Consider the following 19,183-nt stretch of genomic DNA (forward strand, 5'->3'; position numbering starts at 1 on the left):
TGGGCGGGGAGCCGTGGCCTGGGGCAAGGAGAGTGGCGTTCAGTTGCTGGTCAGGCCCAGAAACAAGGCAGGGGGCAGTTACCAGGACTGAGGTCCGAGGTCAGAGGGCTCAGCAGTCCACGTTACACCCCTGGGCTGCCGCGCTGGGTCTCCTTGCAACAGCCCTCAGCTGGGTCTGCTCTGGTCAGGGCCTGGACAGGCAACGCTGTGCTGGGAGGTGCAGCCCCTGCACTGGGTGGGGGACAGGAGAGGAGTAGGGGGCCGTCCTCCCAGATTTCTAGGGCTCTACCGGGCAACGGTCACCTTTGTTGCTCTTCATAAGGAGCAACTTGAGCAAAAGCACTTTGAGATCCCGGCGCCTGCCTGTGGGAGAAGTAGGAAGACCCAACCTGTTTTGGGGGGAGGGCGCCTCCTCATCCTCCTGCCCACTGTCCTGCAAATAGGCTGGGGAGAGGACCATGAGAGGCACCTGCCAAAATGGCCACTCCCATGGTCAGGAGCAGGGGGCATCACAGAAGGCCAGCTCTGGGCGTCTAGACACCTACGCTTTGTCCTGGTTTGCTATCACCTTTTGTCTAACCCCACTCTCTTCCCAGCCCATGCCTGGGCCTCAGTTTCACCCTCTGTAAAATGGGAGGGCTGGACACACTGATCTCCAGAGGCTGTCCAGCATCACGCTCTCACTCTCTGGTGGCGTCCCCCAGGAGCGTGCCACAATAGGGGATTCACGGCGTTATTCAGACGATGCTTCTGGGACCCTGGGCGACATCCAGTCATTTCCCACATTTCTGCCACTTTCCCTTGGTTCGCAGGGGCTTGCTGGAGACCAGCTGCGACCTGCCAGAGATACCAGCCCCATCTGGCCGGCGGCCCCGGGGCAGCCCCTCTCGCTGTTCTTTCCCGTGCTGGGGCACGTTACGGCTGTTAACAGAGCATTTGTGTGCGGTGGCCGCCATCCAGGGTGAGGCCCCAGCCCTGCCTTTGACCTGCACCTCTGCAGAGCAAGGTCAGGCCTCCTGTGCTTGCACAAATAGAAATTAGGAGGCAATTAGCCCCCCTGCGTGTGTGAATTTCCTTTTGAGGTTTTAGAGGCAGATTTTAGCCAAACACAGCATCACTAACAATAATAACACTTTCCACTGAGATCCCAGCAGGAGGCCGCTGGCATCAGATTTCCAGGAAGCCAGAGGGAAGCCCGAGTGCCAGGAGGGGAGAGGCGTGGGAACGGGCCTGGTGGCACCTGCTTCCCCCACACGGCCACCTCCTTGGAACCCCACGCTAGGCTGTGAGGTCACTTGTCAGCGGGGATTGGACGGATTAGGGTCTGGAATCACGTCAGTGGCAGGAGCTTGTTCTTGCTGGCGGCAGGGGTCTGGGGGAAGAAGGCAAAGACAAGGGGCCAAGAGTCCTGGGGTCGAGCCCCAGAGCTATTCTATGACCTTTGCTTAGTCCCTTCAGCTGTCTGAGCCATGGGTACTAAAAACACGGCCACAGGCCTGCTCTGGCCACCCCCAGCGCTGCAGGGAAGGTGAAATGGGGCAGGCAAGCTCACATGTTGTGGAGATTGCAAGACCCCATGGCACATCCACTGTTGCCCGATTCACACAAGAAGTAGAGGAGCGGTTAAGAGTGCACGGTCTTAGGGGTCAGACTGCCTGGGTCCAAATCCTGGCTCCATCACTTACTGGCTATGCAACCTCGAGGAAGTCACAAACCCTCTCTGGGCTTCCCTTTCCTCACCTGTGAAATGAGGATAATATTAGTGACCACCTCAGAGGGCTAGTGGGAGGATTTAAGACATTAAAACAGGTGAAGTGCTGTATCAGTGCCCACGTCTTCGGGGGAGAGAGGAACCAGGGGTTTCGGGAGCTCAAGCCTCGGCGGTGCGGACCAAGCGCTCCATGCCAAAGGCAGGGCAGAGGCTGGGAGGAGCGAGGGGCAGCCTTCGGGGCAAGAGGTCTTGAGACTCCTGGAAGAGGGGAGCAGGCCACTTTACCGTCACAGCAGGCTGACTGGGGCCTGGGGCAGGAGTGGTTGGGGCCAGACACATTTGTCCCCTCTTGTCCCCCAGGGCCCCAGGGAAGCAAAACAGGGATGCGGGACAGCTGAGCCCAGGAGTCAGAGGAGGACGCACATCCTGGTTTACCTCTCCTGACTATATGGCCTGGGCAAGTCCCTTAACCTTTCTGAGCCTTGATTGTTCTCATCTGCAAAATGGGAATGACGAGGCGTGCTTTATGGGTTGTTGTAAAGATTAAACCAAACTGCATTGGCAAAGCTTCTCAAAGTGTCCTGGCACACAGTGAGCTCTTGGGGATGGCTGTCCTGTCTGTCCTCCCCGGGGGGCAGGGCAGGGCAGGGTCTGGATCCAAACTTCACCACTGGCTCTAGTGCCTCCTGCAGGGAGCACGTTGGACCTCCGTCCAGTCAGTTCCTCGAGGTCACTGAGCCAGGGTTCTACCGGCCTGCCCCTTACTGGCATTGTGACTCTGGGAAGGTGGGTGAGGCTCTCTGAACCTCGGTTTCCTTACCTGTAAAGTGGGGACAGCCGCAGGCCCGCCTTCTCCAATGTGGTGACAAAGGCTGGCCCTGCAGCGCCCGGTGACCCGCGTGTGCCCTGCCCGTCCCTCCGCAGGATCGTGCAGATGCTGCTGCCCGTGACCAGCCGCACGCGCGTGCGCCGTAGCGGCATCAGCCCGCTGCACCTGGCGGCTGAGCGCAACAACGACGAGGTGCTGGAGGCGCTGCTGGGCGCGCGCTTCGACGTGAACGCGCCGCTGGCGCCCGAGCGCGCGCGCCTGTACGAGGACCGCCGCACCTCGGCGCTCTACTTCGCCGTGGTCAACAACAACGTGTACGCCACCGAGCTGCTGCTGCTCGCGGGCGCCGACCCCAACCGCGACCTCATCAGCCCGCTGCTCGTGGCCATCCGCCAGGGCTGCCTGCGCACCATGCAGCTGCTGCTGGACCACGGCGCCAACATCGACGCCTACATCGCCACGCACCCCACCGCCTTCCCCGCCACCATCATGTTCGCCATGAAGTACCTGTCGCTGCTCAAGTTCCTCATGGACCTGGGCTGCGACGGCGAGCCCTGCTTCTCGTGCCTCTACGGCAACGGCCCGCACCCGCCCGCGCCGCCGCGCTCCAGCAGGTTCAACGACGCGCCCGCCAGCGACAAGCCGCCCGGCGTGGTCCAGGTGAGCCCGCGCCTCGGGTGGTTCGCCTCTTGGGAAGCAGCGTCCACTAGGGGTTAACACGCGTTGGCGGGAGTGTGGACAGCTTTGGAGGCAGCGGAGCGTGGTGGTTAACGCGCTTCGGAGGCAGTGTGGGTGAGTGGGCAATGCGCTGGGAAAGGCGACTCCTTCCTAGTCACTAGCGCGCTTTGGAGGCAAGCGGGGCCTGGGATTAGCACACGTCACAGGCCGAAGGTCTTAATGCTGCATATGAACAGTTAACTCCTTATTTTGATCCACCGTGTTAAGGAATTTAAGGAACCAGCAGTGGAGCAGGATTGGTGGGGAACTCTGCACAATTGAGGGCTCATCACCTCCAGCAAACCTACACCTGGAATGTGATGTTAAGTGAGTGGGACCTCAGAGGGGCCACGAGAGCAGGCTAGTGTATGGTCAGGTGAGATGCAGACAGCCAGAGACCCGGAGGCTGTTGTTGCTTTAAAAGTCAAAACTTAAAATGAAAATAAAGTTAGAAACATCATTTATGAGCTACCTACTGTGTGCAAAAAAGTTTATGCTCATATTACCTTAATTCTCATTTGAGGAGTTAGTTTTGTATGCCCATTTTATAGACAAGGAAGTTGAGGCTCACAGGAGTGATGTGACTTGTCCAAGTCGCCCATCTTCCACCCCGGGCAGCAGAGGCCTGTGTTGGGAGGGGCCCTGTGTTGAGGAGGGCGGATTTGCAGAAGAGGATCCTAGTTTGGGCGTGCCCAGTGTCCGTGCTTGGAAACGTCCCCTGCCCTCCCTGGCCTCAGGTTCCCCGCTGCAGGGTGAGCTCGCCAAGGGGGTGCCCTTGGTCCCGGGCGCACTGACATTGGCCTGCGATCTCTTTCAGTTCTGTGAGTTCCTGTCCGCCCCGGAGGTGAGCCGCTGGGCGGGGCCCATCATCGACGTCCTCCTGGACTACGTGGGCAACGTGCAGCTCTGCTCGAGGCTGAAGGAGCACATCGACAGCTACGAGGACTGGGCCGTCATAAAGGAGAAGGCAGGTAGGGCCAGCTGCTGCTGCTGCTGCTGCTGACGGGTGTGCGCTGCCTGGCTCAGAGGCACAGGCCTCGGGGCATGTGACTGTTACTGACACAGTGAGCACCTGCTCTGCGCTGTGTGTCTGCCACTCCTCTGATTATTTGAGGAAACTGACCGTCAGAGAGAGAACGCCACCTGGGCCGGAGTCACTGCTAGTTAGTGGCAGAGCTGGGATTCGTACCCACATCTGGCTAGCCCCAGGGTCTCCACTCAATCTTTCCAAGGTGTGAACAGTTCCAGTCCCTGAGAGCAGGGAGGAGGATGTTGCCCCTGATTTGGGGCCCCTGAGAGGGAGCATGGTGGGGTAGAGGAGAGAATGGTGGTCTAGGGCATCTCAAACTGTCAAAGCACCTGGGCATCTTGTTAAAAACACGGCTTCTCTGATGGAGCAAGTCTGGGGCAGGGCCTAAGAGTCTGCATGTCAACAGCTCCCAGGTGGCGCTGATGCTGCTGGTCCACAGACCACCCTGGTCTGGGAGACGGGCCCCCTGAGCTCTGGAGCCAGCCTCGCTGGGGCCTTGCTTGGTGACTGTCGGCAGGGACCCTCCCCATCTGAGCAGAGGTGGCTGGGCAGGCCCGTTGTCCAGCCCCTTCCAGCACCACCTGCCTGAGGTGTCTGCAAGCGGCAGTACCTGGCACAGTGAGGTGGGCTTTGGCCACTGTCCTTCTGATGTGTGCGGTGTAGATGGGGCCGCCTGGCTAAGTCAGGCCTAGGAGGCCAGAATCCCTGTTAGGCATTATGGAGCTCACCTGCGCAGGTGAAATGTCAGAAGCAGTCTAATTGGATGCCGAAGGTGACAGAAAGGGTTGTCTGTACAGAGGGTTCCAGCTACCCCAGGGCTTTCTGTGGCTCTGAAGGGCATGGCCCCCATCTGGCCAAGTGTCTGTCCATTGAGTAGCACAGAGGCTGGTCTGCAGCAGGTGACTGTCATTCCACAGCTGAACCTGTCCCCAGGTGAGACTGCTGCCTCGGTGACTCCCACCCTCTGTGCCCCAACTCTGACTCATCAAATTCCTCCTCGATCCCCACTCCCTTTGAACCCAAACCTGCTGTAGGGTTTTTCATTCTCACGGATGCCTGGACAGCACTTGAACTGAGGCCTCTGGCAAAGTTACTGGAGTGGCCACAGAGGGAGGGAGACGCGGACTTGCCAACTCACACGGGGTGGGGGTGGGGTGGGGGTGCAGCTCTGGATGCACAGTAAACCAATTGGTTGCTGTCACCGTGATCCTTGGCCACTAGAGGGTGGAGTGGTCCATGCCTACATGTGGGTTCCAGGGTTGAAATAAGTGACCCTATTCCTACATGCATCTGTCCCTGCTCTTCCCTCTCCCCACCCCGACCCCAGCTGAGAAAACTCCACTGTGTGATGCCTGGGGAGGCAGTCAGGTGGGATTCTGGGACGCGCCGCCTTACCCTGACCTCTCTGCACAACCAGGATCTCGGAGCTGAATTCCACGTGTGGGGGCACTTAAGAGGTCAGATGCTCTGACCTGTCACTATGGCCGTGTTTGGGGGCCCAGGTTGCATATGAAGAGGAGGGAGCATGAGATGAAGAGAGCCCGGGCAAGGCATGCAGGGTGACAAACAGGAAGGTGCCCTGCCAGGTCCCTTTAGCTGACAGGGACCAGGTTGCCAGCAGCAGGCACTCCCTCTCTTACCCAGCCGTGTCAGCTGGGCACCTCCCGTTAGGCTAGAGATCACAGATGCACACGCTTTGCCCATTGCCAACGACAAATCAGCATCTCTCTTTCCCTCCTTTTTCCAGAACCTCCAAGACCTCTGGCTCACCTTTGCCGGCTGCGAGTTCGAAAGGCCATTGGGAAATACCGTATAAAACTCCTAGACACGTTGCCCCTCCCGGGCAGACTGATCAGATACCTGAAATATGAGAACACCCAGTAACCGGGGCCGCAGGGAGAGAGGAGTGACCCCTCAGACTGTTTTTACTAAGTCTCAGGACGGTAGTGTCCCCAAACCCAAAGGGACCTGGTGACAAGACGAGGCTGTGGCAGCTGCCAGGATCTCGCTGGGTCTCAGGGCCAGCGCTTTGGCCAGAGCAGAGAACAGAACGTGTCAAGCAGAAGAATCACTTGTTTTCAAACTGATGCAGATCTGGGATGTAGATCCTAGACCTTCAGTGCCGCCGGGAATGGCAGAGACCTCCATTCCTGGGGCCGGGGAGGGGCCAGGGCAGAACTTGAGGTGGTCTGGGGAAGGTGGGGGCCAGCGGGGACCTCCTCTGTCCCTGGCCTCAGAGCATTCCCCGAGCACTCCCCCTTGCTCTGTGAAACTGTCCCCCTGACTTCTGGTCTTTCCCTCCAAAGATGAAGAGGAGGACGTGGCCCAGGGCCAGGGGAGGGAGACCCTGGGGGCTTCGTTAACTACAATAAATGTCACATACGTGTCACCCTGCCTCGCCAAGTCCCTCTCACCAGACTCCCAGAGGCCTGAGGTGCTCAGCGCTGCCCCCTGGCAATAGTGGGGGTGGCGTGGGCCAGTGGGGAGACAGGACACAGGGTCCCCTGAACATGTTACTTTGTGTAGGTTTCTGAACGACCCAAGAGGGAGTGTCATTCCTTCACCAGGAGAGACCTGATGACCCAGTGGGCTTTCCTCTCCTGGTTTAATCACCATGGAAACAGGAGCTTCATCACAAACAGGTGCTCGGTGCCACAAGTCTCCCAGCACCCGGGATTGTCTTATACACTCGTCCCTGCCACTCTGTTTTCACACCATGCTTGCCCCTGTTGTGCTATGAAAGTTGGCATACTAGGGGGAAATGTAAATACCGATGTGGGCAGCGGTGCTGGCGTGGTGGCCATGGTCAGCCCTTGCAGAGGCACCAACTCTGGGTGCGTGGGATGCCCTGGGTTTCACGTGGCCCCGTGGGCTGAGTAGGGGAGAGCTGAGGCCCGCCACTGCCGTGGGATTCTCTCGTGGTCTCTCGGGGTCCGGTGGGCTGAGACCTAGCATGCCCTGTTTCGGTGGGAGCTGCGCCAGCTCTCCAGCGTCCTCCTCGCAAGCGTAATCAGGAGCCGCGTGGCCCTGCTGGGGCACCAGAGCAGCACCCTGGCCCAGAGCCCGCGCCAGGCCCAGCACCAGTGTCTGGCGGAGACTTGAGGTCAAAGGTGGTCTCTGGCTTTTGGAAAGTGAGCAGCCGGTTGGGTGGGAGGAGCCCTAGTTCTGGGCCTGGCTCTGTCATTGCTTACTCCTCCGGGGCCTCAGTTTCCTCATCTGTACGGTGAGACCTGGTGGCCCCGGTGACCTTGCCGGCTCTGACACACTGGGTTTCTGTGGAATCAGTAAATCCCAGTGTCCGTGTGAAGAGGGAAAATCTCCCACGCAGCACCCTCCAGCCACAGGTCAGAGGGCGCTCAGCCATGTCTAGCCCAGTTCTTCATGGTACAGATGAGAAACTGGCACAGAGAGGGGAAGGGACTTGCCTGGGCACACACAGCAAGCTTCCTGGGTGTCCCTAGGATTCCGGCTCAACAGTGCTTGGCCGCGCTCCCACACTGCCTTGCTGTAGATCCCATAGAGCCTGCGGGGCCCTAAAGAAATCCCCAAGGAAACCTGCATCCCCTCCCCTGTTCCTGGGGTCGCTCAACCCCCAGGGCCCAGGGGAAGCCGCCAGGTCCAGCTCACGGGGAAGACCCTGACTGAGGAATGCCTTTGCTGAGCCGGCAGCCGGGGGAGAGCATTTTAATCTTGGGTGACTGCTGATCAAAAGTGACCAGAAGGGTAGGATGGGATAAGGCAGACAGGGCCAGTTTGTGAGTTGTTCGGGGCGCATGTGGGCTGGGGGCAGACATGAGGCAAACCCTTAAACTGTGGCATTTCGCAGGCCACCGTATCTCCCAGAGAGTCCTAACAGGCAGCAGCTGCACACCTCTTCCCTGGCCCCGGGCAGGGCAGGGTGCTGGTCTGAGGGAGCTGGGTGGAGGTGTAGGGGTGGGGGCTCGGCCACTGCATTCAGCATCGTCACCACTTGCAGGGTGCTGGGCCCCTGGCCTGGGATGCACTTAGAATATTTGGCTCCTTAGAATATTGATGTGTTTACGTCCATACCAGTTGGCCAGTCGGCCATAGCACTGGGCAGGGCCCCTTCCCACCAAGTGCTACGTGCAGCCGTGGACTTCTTAGGTCCTGTCCCCACCTCCCGCTGCAGCCCAGCAGCTAACGGGTTGATGCCCGGCCTGGGCCCTGCTCCAGTGGGCCAGTTCTGCCTGGTCAGCCCTCAGGTTGTGTTGTTTGTTGCATGTCTTGACCATCACTCCTGTGGAGAGGACTTAGGCATCTCCCTCCAAAGAAGCCACCCTCCCGCACACTCCCCAGTGGTGGCAGCTGTGGGTGTGGCTCAGTGGGTAGGTCCTGGCCGGCTCTGGTTAGGGGAGTATCTGCTGCTGTTACTGTGGCTGCTTTTTGCATTTTTTTTTTAATGCCAAAGCTTTCCTAGATGTGTGTTTTTCCCCCAACTCGCTGCCACGTGGGGGAATCATGGTGCCCTGGGCTTCCGTTGGGTCTTGTCCTAGTAAAGGTGTCTACTTCCTGGCTATGGAACCAGTGCATCTGCAGGTACCCCCTGGGAAGGTTGAGTGGAGTGGGGCAGTGGGTGGGGACGGCAGGTCTCGGCAGAGGGGCCCTTGGAGGGCAGCCCAGGTAGCACCCCAAGAGACGTGTCTCCCAAACCTTGGCTCCTTCTTTAGCGGGCGTGGTTGGCTGGGTGCTCAGGCACCTGTTCCCATGGACAGCACAGTCCATAAGCATTAAAGTACCAACGTGGCAGGGCCCACAGACCGTACCAGAACTATAGGAGGCCACCTGGTTGGTGCTTTTGAGCTTCCATGTGGTACAGTGTGCCAGGCACTCACGTGGGCCTCACAACAACCTACGCAATAGGTCTATTACCAATCACATAGTTCAGATGAGGAAATTTCAGCACAGAGAGGTTAAGTAACTTGCCCAAGATCACACAGCTGATGAGTGGCAGGGTGAGGATATGAGTTTTGAGCCTCCTGCTATACAGTTCTGTGGCTCTGCAGTCTTCTGAGGCCAGCAGACAGAAACCACCAGAAACCCCCTGACTTCCCAGAGAGTGGGCTGCCCCTGCAGTGGACGACCAGCTCTGGGGGGATCTGGGAGTAAAGCAAGGTGGGGTAAGAAGGGCCCTTGGCAGCCACTAATCCTGGAGCCTATGCTAGTTAGGAAGGATCAGAGCCATGTCTGGGCCCCGAAGGAGGGACCTGGTGACCCGTCAACGCTCGCCTGGGTGCAGAAGAGGGAGGTGCGTCTGTTTGCTGTCCCAGTCTATAATAGTCCCCCATTTTACAGAGGAGGAGACTGAGGCGCAGAGGGGAGATTAATTTGGCCCGCATCACGCTGCTGGTTGGAACGCCAGAGTCTCCAGCCAGGGCTGCCCCCTGCGCCAGTCTTCGTTGTGGGAACTGTGTTTTGATAAAATGAGCAGCCGGGCACCCGGGCAGGCCGCCCTGTGTCAGCCGCAGAGCCCTGTCCCCAGTAGCAGAGCAAACCTGGCTGGCGTGCAGGTGAAGGCCCCTCCGGTGGCTTTGCCAGTTGGGCACTGTCAGGACAACACCTAGGCCCAGTGCCCGCCACCTGTGCCCACCTCTGCATGGGCACAGGCGAAGCCTCATCAATCCCTTGCAGGGGGAGGGGGGCGTGTGGCAGGCCTGCCCGAGGAGAGGGCCGTCCTCGGGTAACCGGGAATCTGAATTAGCCAGGGAGTATTGCTTTGTGTGGGGTTTTTAAATATTATCTGTATCCATTTATTTATTTTTGTCTGGGGTCTGGAGACATAGAACCATTCCTCTCTTATGCTTAAGAGAGGAACGATTTGGTCAGGACACCTGTTTTGTCCTTGGAGTCCGAACTCCTGCTTGGCCTGATTTCCCCCTGGCCGGAGGTGGCGTGCCCACCGTGGTACGGGTCTGCTCTGAGGCTGCACGCAGAGCTGAAGGCCCCGCAGCGAGGCCTGTCCTCGCCCCGCTGTCCTGCAGCTGGGCGAGATGAGGGTCCAGCCCCACATCACCCCACCTCCCCTGGCTCCAGCTCCCAGTCTCCTGAGCAGTTTGGACCTCCTGGGGGCCCAGGCCAGAGTGTCCTTCCCTGGGGGCTCCCCTGCCCTCTCCCCCCGCCCACCCTCCTGCCCTTGGCCCCCAGTGCTCCTTCCCAGACACCTCAGCGGCTCCGGCCACTCCTGGCCTCCCCCAGACCAGCCACCGCCAGGAGCCGCCCCCAGCCTGCCACAGCCAGCGCCACCTTAGGCCCAGGGACCATTCGACCTCATGACAGCCGAGATGTGGAAACTGTAAACGAAATGTCTTTATTCATTTAACCTTCTTAATATTTACAAAGAACAAAAAGAACAACTGAGATTGGCTCGCACAGTGGGTGGCAGATGAACAGGTGTGTAACTGGCTTCTGGGGTGGCTGGCAGGCAGGCAGGGGCCCAGTCCCCCTGCCTGTGGTCTGCGCAGGGACGGCGGGTGAGCTGCTGGGCCTGGCCCGGTTGGAGGGGGCCCGCCGAGCCCAGCCCCACAAGGCTGCAAGGGTGAGGAGCCCCGGCCCCAGTCCTGCCCGCCTCCCCACACACAAAGGGACAGGCTTTGGGAATGCCCAGGAAGCCACGCCGCTGCCCACCTGGAGCCCCCGACACTCCTGCAGGCCGGAGGTGGGGCCGAGGCCCTCGGGCCCTGCTAGAGGTAGCCGAAGACGTTGAAGATGGGCGGGGCCATGGCCGGCTTGGTGGGGATGGGCTTCAGCACCACGGGCCTGCACACCTGCCCCAGGCCATCCACATCCTTGCAGAAGTGGGCCAGCTCCCCGGGGAAGGCTGGGCTTTTCCTCCACAGGCCCAGGCCAGGGATGGGGCTCTGAGGCAGGGCCCCCGGAAGGCCCGGGTAGATGGGCTGTCCATGGTATTGCAGGGGGCAGCAGCTCCAGGCATTGCCACGGCCCACCAGGGACACGCCAGGCATCTTGAGCGGCTCCTTTTCAGCCAGTGCCCTGGGGGACATGGGCACCAGGGCAGCCTCGGGCCCCAAGGGCTCCAAGCCCTTGCAATTTTTCTTTCCCTCATAGAGAGGTCCCTCCCTGGGGCCCAGTCCTCCCTCCAGCCCCACGGGGTAGCTGTGGGTGGGCCTCGGCTCTTCCCAGAAGGAAGCGGGCAGCTGTCTTTTCCTCATGGGCACCTGGCCAGGCCTGGCGGCTTCTGGACTCTGCCCCTGCAGGACCTGCTCCTTAGAGAGACATTCCTCGCCGTAGGGATTCCCCAGGGCCTTCTCCTTGCAGCCCCCACCCCCGCCGGGGCCGGACTCGGGGCCCGGATCGAGCAGCAGCCTCCCGGGCCGGTCCTCGGGCCCTCTCTTCAGGTGGGGCTCAGCCGCTCTGCCGGGCAGGCCCCGCGGGAGCCGGGAGTACTTCTGGGAGAAGCGCTTGAGCTGCTTCTGCAGGTACTTGCGGTGGTCCACGGAGCGGCGGCAGGGCGCGGACTTGTCCAGGGCTGCCTTGATGTCGCTGGACGCCAGGTTCACGAAGTTCAGCAGCATCTTCACGTCACTGTCGGATGCCATCACCAGGGGGCCACTGCACGGGGCTGTCCATGAAGAGGGTGGGTTCTGCTGGTGGCCGACAGCTCCGGGGAAGGGCGCCGAGCTGACCTAGGGGCGCGACAGGCCGTTGGAATCTCTCCGGGCAGCCACACCCAGCCTCCCCAAAGGCCACACCGCCTGGCTGCCAGCAGTGTCCCCAAGCCCAGCAGCCCTCAGCCCTGGACACAGCCCTAGGTGGTGGGACACCTGCGCAGGTCACCGAGCGTTTCCTGAGTATCTGCGATGGGACAGGCACCAACAGAGCCTCATCCGGCGCCCTGGGGCCTGTTGCCCTCTCCTTGCAGCTGAGGCTCAGAGAGGTGAAGCAGCTTGCCCACGGTGACCCGGCTACAAGCGGCATGGCAGGGGCTGCAGCAGGAGCCCCCGCGCTCCCAGCCCGCCGTGTGTCCCGCACACCACACCACGCTGCCAACGCGCACAACTTGCCAGCAAGGTTTTCATTTTCTGAGCCGAGGCAACCGCTCCACTTTAAAGCAAGGCCAAGCCCCCTTCCTTCCTGGTGGTGGCCCCCGCCCCCAGTCCCCCCTCCTCAGTGCCCACGCTCCACCCCCAGCTCTCACGCAGGACCAGGCAGGACCCCTGTCTGGCACTTAATCGAGACCTGCCTTGCGGGCTGGTCCCAGGCTGCGGGCAGCAGGGACTCCCCTGAGGAAGCATCTGCAGCGATTTCATGCCTCCTCGGCCGCCACCCACGGCCCCCGCCCCTCCCCCGTGCCCGCCCGCCCCACGCCCCCACCCAGCCGGGCCAGAGCCACCGGGCCTCCACACTGACCGAAGGTGCGGCCCCCGGCCCGCCAGCGAGGCCCAGCAGGTTCCCCACCGCAGACCTGGGACAGGCCGGGCGCGGCGGGCCGCGCTCCGTCCGGCTGGAAGCAGTTGTGCAGCCCTTGAGTGGGCTGAATGGAGGACGGCTCCCCGGAGCTGGGGGGCCCCTCAGGCCAATCAGGAGCGCCTCTCCAGATACAAAGCATCCCAATCAGGCGGCGGCGCCCCGTTCCCACATTCTTTGCTGTCACAAATTGTCACCATGGGGACCATCACAAAAAAGACAGCTCCCAAATGCAATCATTTCCCGGTAAATTTCTACCCTTCAGCCCTACTCCCCTCGGCCTCCACGCCCCTCCTCCCCTTGACCTCGGTTCCCTGGTTTCTCAAGGGGGTGGGGAGTGTGTGTGTGTGTGTGTGTGTGTGTGTGTGTGTGTGTGTGTTTAAAACGTCCAGGATTGAGGAGGGGCCGGGCCCAGCGGAGACTCCGGGCCCACGGCTGCCATGCTCCAGTGCAGACAGACAATCGGACGGGGTAAGCCGGGGCGGGCTGCTTTCCCCGCTGTCCTTGAGTGTTGAGTGGCTGTCTCTCTGTCTCTCTGTCTCTCTCTCCTTCTCTCTCTCTCTCCCCCCACCACCCTCCCCGCGGGATCCCCCAGGGATCGGGCACACAAGGCCTGCCAGGTCGGGAGGTCCACTGATGTCTGTCGGGAAAGGTAGCCGAGGACGGGCTCTAACGAGGTGCTGGGATATCCATGGGAAGGGAGCCGGAGCCCTCAGGAATCTTGTCTTTATGTTTGCTTCCTCAATTGAGCTGCACAAAGCCTGAATTGCCCATTCAGCGCGGCCGGACAAAAGGCTGGCGTTGCACGGTCCCCTTGCATTTGTAGTCAAACAGTTAGGGACTTAAATCGAGTCGTCGTGATGGAGAAAGAGGTGGACAAAGCCCATAGAATTGCCATCAGCAAACATTTTCCTGTGTCATATTAGCCAGTCTCCATGGCACCCCCTGGCCTGGGGACAATGGCACAAGTTTGCACACTTGGCTACTGTCACCGTGCCAACGCCGGCAGGGCTGCAAGCAGGGCCGCTCTGAGCGAGCAAGGAGCCCAGAGCCGGCGCTGGCCCTGCCCACCACTGGCCGGAGGGAAGGTGAGGCCGAAGGCGAGGGAGGCTGCCTGGGAAATGCTAATGGCCGCACCACCGCTGTGCCAGCCAGCTCGTGGCCCGTTCACGCCTCCTTGCCTGTCTGCCCAGGCCCGGCCTCCTCCTCTGCCCTCCTCTCCCGCCCCTTCCTCGCCTGTTCCCCTCTCTTCTGCTGCCTTTTCCTTCTGTCCCCGGTCACCCAAATGGCTGGTGGTCTGTGCACCAACCTCTGTGCCCCATCCTGAAATGCTGGGGGCGCCCCTCCTGAGTCTGCCCACCCAGACGGGGAGCCCGGGCAGGGCAGGGCCGGGCCCTCACCGGGAGTGACGGGCTCACTCCTCCCGCTGGCCAACAGGTAGCTGCTGCCAGGACGAGGCACCTGCCCACGGTGGCCCGAAGGCAAGCCAAGTCCCTTCCGGCCTGAGGGTCCCTACAGGCAAAACGAAGGGTTTGGAGGAGGTGGCCCTGTGCTGACAAGCTGTGACGCAATTTAGGCCTTGAAGAGCCAGTGCGGTATTTTCCATGCCCCTTTCCTGCCGCAGGGGAGAGGGCGTGTGGATTCAGATGGGTGCGGCAAAGGTGCGGAGCACCCTGGAGTGTTGGCCGCCGCGCGCTCTGGAGAGCTGTCCCCATGTGCAGCAGCCTCTGCCCGGTGAGAGCTGAGCCTTCGTTGTCGGGGCTTCTGTGTTTCTGTGGTATGTCCCAGCCCACCGGACTGGCACAGGCAGGAAACGTCCTTCCTGATCCAAACCACCTGGTGCACGCTGCTGGCCCACGGTCGCCAGGGTGGGCTCCTGCCCATTCCCCCCATGGCTCCCTGCTGCCCCCCGCGTGCGGCTGGTGGGCACAACGGCCCGGCACTGGGATCCTTCCTAGCTGCCTGCTTCCTGCACCCCGCTCGTCCCCCGCTGGCCTTCTGCACGCCGCGTCTGGGCCTGCCGGTCCCTCTCTCTCGAACATGCCTCTCCTGAGGGCGTCCAGCCCCTCGGCTCAGATCTCCGCTTCCTCCAGATGCCATCGCACCTGCGGTCGTGTCACCCCCTGCTCATGGCGACCCCTCCGGCAGGCCGGGGGCTCCGTGGGAGTCTACCCTGGTGTCTTAAGGAAGTCTCGCCGTAGCTCATAACAGGGGCTGTTGTTTCACCAAACGCTTTCTGAGTTAAGAAGGAAGAAGAGGGAAGAGAAGACGAAAGGGGGGAGGGAAACGGGATGGACGGAGAAAGCTGACACCTGTCGGGCATCCTCTCTGTGCGGAGAGCCGCGCTGCATGATCTCGCGGGGAAGACCCGCCAGGCCCTCCGGGCGGCTCCTCGAGGGTGGTGCTGCTGCCACTAGCCCACGAGGGACGTGAGTCACCCTCCCACGGCCGTGCGGCTAATAACTAGCAGAGCCGGAACTGGAAGCCAGGCCGCCTGCGAGCACAGCCCGTGCGGGACTCGCCACCCGGCCGCCGCCGTGAGCTGGCGCGGAGGCCGGGCGCCGCCCCAGCGCCCTCGGCTTTGAAGGCCTCGAAGACCAGACTTCCCGCACGAGTCCTGGGGCTGCTCTTCTCTCCCAAGGTCAAGGCGTGACGGCCAACTTCCCACTGAGGAACTTGGGAGCCTCAGCTTCCGGAGGTCGGGAGAGAGGGTCTTACTGACTCAAGGCACAGAGGCCTGAGAACCTGATCTAGTGGCAACGACACCACACCCAGGCCTCGGGCCAGGTTTCCGGGGCTGCCTCTGACCCACGGTGGGGCGGGGGGCTCCTCCGAGCTTTTCCGACAGGCCATACAGACAGGTGGAACGCCAGCAGTAATAATAATTTTGCCTCCCTCTAGAGAGCCCTTTCCCAGTTGCTCTCTCATTATGGTCCCATGTCTGGGTGGGGAGGGAATTATTTTCCGTATTTACAATTGTTGACACAACCATAGATGCCTCAAACTTCTGATTCCTGGGCCCAACTCAGCCATCCCTGTCTTCTTGGCGTCCTTCAAGGCCCAGCTCAAACAGCCCCTCCTCCAGGAAGACTTCCACCAACCCCCAGCATTACTAGCGACACCCTCTCCCATCCCTGTGTTCGTAGAGTCGAGGATGAAATCTAACCCCCTCAGACAGAACACAGAAGGCCCTTTATAATCTGACCCCCTACCACAACCTGGCACAGAGTAGCTTCTTACCAAATGTTCTATGAATTAAATACTTTGCCCCTTCCAGTGAACTATGGACTAGAAACAGCTGCTTCCTGGCTTGGGTTTTTTGTTTATTGTTTGGCCCCAAACCCCACCCAGGTGAGCTCCAGGAGAGGAGGGAGCTTGTCCTCAGGTTCATCTCTGTATCTCCAGTGACTAGAATGGTCCCGGCCAGAGCAGGCCCCAGTGAGAGACCTCGCAGTGCCGTGGCTGCACTTGGTGAGGAAGTGTCTATGGTCCTACAGATATGTGGCTCTCGGAAGCTGGACACACCCCTTCACGGCTGACCCGCCCAGCACCGGAGCAGGGGTTCCATAAAGCTCTAAAAGGCGAGTGAGCTCTGCTGACTTGAACCGAACTGGATTGGGGTGGGCGGGGGTGGCTGACCTCCCCTTCCCGCCCAGCTGTTGCTGCCAGGACCCCCCAGACCCAGCTGTGCTGACCCTGCCTCAAGTTCATCGGACCCTCCAGCCTCGGGCACCTGCTGCTTCACATCAACGCCCGCAGCACCTGCTATGTGCCGGGGACCGGAGGGTGCGGAGGTGGCGTCCCTGCTTTGCCTTTGCTGACCGAACAGCCATCTTACCCCCGCACATCAGTGGAGCAGAACAACATCCGAACAGACCGTCACCCAGAACCTCTGGGCACCCCCAGACACGACCCACTTCCGGGGTTTGGCCTGGAATGTGTGTAGACTGGAACTGCAAGTGAGAAAAGGCAGTTGGCAGGGGCGTTCCCAGGCCAAGCCCGAGGGGACCCGAGGAGGTCATCTGGGGCAAGGGGTTCTCAAATTTCTTTTAAGCAGAGAAACCCATGTAAAAATGTTTGGAAGTCCAACGTGTAAAATTGTGACAGCACAGTGCTGTGAGTACAAATTTGTTTTGCACATTCAGATGCATACGTTCTACTTGTTTTGCAAACAGCGGATTAGGACAAGGAGTCTGTTTTGATGACATAAACCTTTGAAATCAGGAATTATGGATTATGGTCTCAAATCAACCGCACTGTGCTTAGGTTGCAGAACATTTATAAAGTCTTGACTTATAGACATAAGTAGCTGAAATGGTAGTTTTTTTCAAAGTTTATCTTTTGATCTTAGGACAGTCATCAATGAAAAAGAATCTCAGGAGAAGCTTTATTACCTGGTCCCCAGAGGGGTTCACCTGACCCCCGAGGTGACCCGCCGGCAGCCCAGTGTAACAGCGGTGAGTTAAAATGCACTTGAATGTGAGTCTGTTTGCTGATACAGTTTTTAGAGCATAATGTTTTAAATGGCCAAAAATAAGTTTTACAGGAGATTTAACATTTTCTGACCTCTACAGAAAATTCAGTTCCAAAAGATAGGCCAACTTCTCATTTCAGAGATGGAAAAAGAGAGGCGCACAGAGGGCCAGTGATTCAGGGCCGGGTGGACGGAGGACCCAGGTAGCAGCTCTGTTTTGCCGGCTACCCTCTGCTCACGCCCACACCTGATCATCATAGTGTAAAATCCTGCTTGATCCAAGGACATGACGTACATCGTCACCTGTTCTTCCCGGAGGCCGTCATTGCTCTCTTTAATGGATAAGCAGACAGAAGCACAAATGGGCTAGGAAACTTGCCCAGGGTCCCATGGTCAGTAAATGACAGAGCGGGGACAGGGATGATGCTGAGACACTGCTCCTCTGACACCCGCCAGCCCACACACGGGCCTGACTCCCTCCCAGGGGCTTTGCTGGCCCAGGGCCACAGACTCATCCCAGCCACCCCGGCCCTGGAGAGTCAGGCCCAACCTCCCCCGACTCAGGGAGCATCCCAAAGCTGCACGGGGGACATGGTGGCCCGGCCAGTGCCGCTGTGAACGTGGGATGCGGACATCGCAAGATGATTTATGTAACTCCCTTACATAAGGCTCTCCCAGCAGCCCGGGGCCTGCCGTCAGCCGTAATCACAGCAGACGTGCTTCCCGGGCTCGGGAGGCCTCGTGCCCCTTTGGCTGCTGGCCGAGGGCTTCCTGCCCTGACAGCCAGGCCGGGCACCGGCGTGGCCATGCCCTCAGAGGAGGCGGAGACCTAGTGATGTCCTGGATGCTGCCCAGCTGCAGTGACAGACGACTGTCAGTGTGCTCAAGCCCCATGTTGGAAGTGGTTTCAGCCACGTGATTGAGCCACTAAAGGGAGACTGGCCGTGGGGAGGAGAACTTTGCACCCTGCCCCTGCCTGCGTGTGTGACGTCGGGCCACTCACCCCCTCTCTGGGCCCCAGTGTCCTGGTTGAATTACACCAGCAATTCTTGGACTCCATGCTGCACACATGGCCACTCTTGTGGCACTGGTGTGGCGCGAGTCAGTGTCACTTGTAAGAGTCCCAAACTTGGCAAATGATTTGCTTTTTCCCGATATAAAACTAGAGCAGATTCGACATAATAACATCGGGTAAACCCGCTGGTGCTCACACCTGAAAGGGGTGTGAGTGGAGAGGCAAAGCAAGACCCAACCCCAGCAGGTTATTCTAGCTCATGACTAGGCACCACGGTCAGTAAGCTCCCGGCCTCCCATTCCTCACCCTAACCGAGGAGCTAATACTAGTCCCCCTGGCGGGGTTGACAGTGAGGATTACGAGACCATCCGTGAAAAAGAAAAGAACATCACCTGGTCCACAGTCGGTGCCCCTCCCTCACCTTCACCTCTGCTCTGGGATGGAGACAGAGCCTGCCCAGGTGAAGCCATCCTGGGCACGTGTCCCCACAAAGAGGGGCTGTTGGGACAGAAATGACATGGGCAGCAGTGTCTTTGTGCCCCATGGGCCGTCCCAAATGGGCCACTGCTCCACATCTGCGCCATCGCTCTGTACCACCCCCTGTCCCCCCTCGCGACCGTCACCTTGACTGTGTCCTCAGCACCTTCCTGATGCGCCTCTTCACCCCACCCAGGCACCGGCCGGGAATGAAACGTCCGTTTAATCTCAACTGCCACCTTGGATTTGATTGGTGATGGCTGGCAGGTGCCCCATGGAAAGATTCTGAGGCCCCAGCAGGGCTCAGCAGTTGGAATGCTCTGATCAACTAGTGATGTCTTCCCTGGGGGAGGAGGGAGATATACCAGTTCAAGGTGACAGGTGCAAAGCCAGGGCCACAAAAGCTTTATGTTCAGGTGACCCAGCCCCAAGATTTTAATCAAGGGATCCGAGTACCAGAGAAGGGCAGGGACTTACCAGTGCACATA

At 59.9% G+C, this 19,183-nt stretch overlaps 2 protein-coding genes and 1 long non-coding RNA gene across 4 annotated transcripts in view; 1 reads left to right on the forward strand and 2 right to left on the reverse strand.

Annotated features, from left to right (window-relative positions):
• ASB2 (ankyrin repeat and SOCS box containing 2) overlaps positions 1-6,676 on the forward strand; it is a 38,505-nt gene extending 31,829 nt beyond the window's left edge. For both annotated transcript variants that reach the window (XM_012738608.3, XM_012738609.3), the window contains exons 8-10: positions 2,636-3,200; positions 4,075-4,228; positions 6,035-6,676. In XM_012738608.3, the coding sequence (XP_012594062.2) occupies positions 2,636-3,200; positions 4,075-4,228; positions 6,035-6,171 (856 nt within the window). In that variant the 3' untranslated portion in view covers positions 6,172-6,676. The remainder of the gene's footprint in view (positions 1-2,635; positions 3,201-4,074; positions 4,229-6,034) is intronic.
• Positions 144-2,219, reverse strand: LOC105856760 (uncharacterized). The gene is made up of 3 exons (XR_001147311.2): positions 2,135-2,219; positions 1,605-1,740; positions 144-231 (listed from the first exon to the last, which is right to left on the reverse strand). It is a non-coding gene; the product is annotated as an uncharacterized LOC105856760 (long non-coding RNA).
• Positions 6,677-10,595: 3,919 nt separating the features above from the next.
• On the reverse strand, positions 10,596-18,922 carry FAM181A (family with sequence similarity 181 member A). Its single transcript, XM_012738612.3, has 2 exons — positions 18,842-18,922; positions 10,596-11,948 (listed from the first exon to the last, which is right to left on the reverse strand). The coding sequence occupies exon 2, from the start codon at positions 11,859-11,861 to the stop codon at positions 10,986-10,988; it is 876 nt and encodes a 291-aa protein (XP_012594066.1). The 5' UTR covers positions 11,862-11,948; positions 18,842-18,922; the 3' UTR covers positions 10,596-10,985.
• Between the last annotated feature and the right edge of the window lie 261 nt (positions 18,923-19,183).

The sequence above is a fragment of the Microcebus murinus genome, chromosome 6 (genome assembly GCF_040939455.1).
Source record: "Microcebus murinus isolate Inina chromosome 6, M.murinus_Inina_mat1.0, whole genome shotgun sequence".
NCBI lineage: Eukaryota > Metazoa > Chordata > Mammalia > Primates > Cheirogaleidae > Microcebus > Microcebus murinus.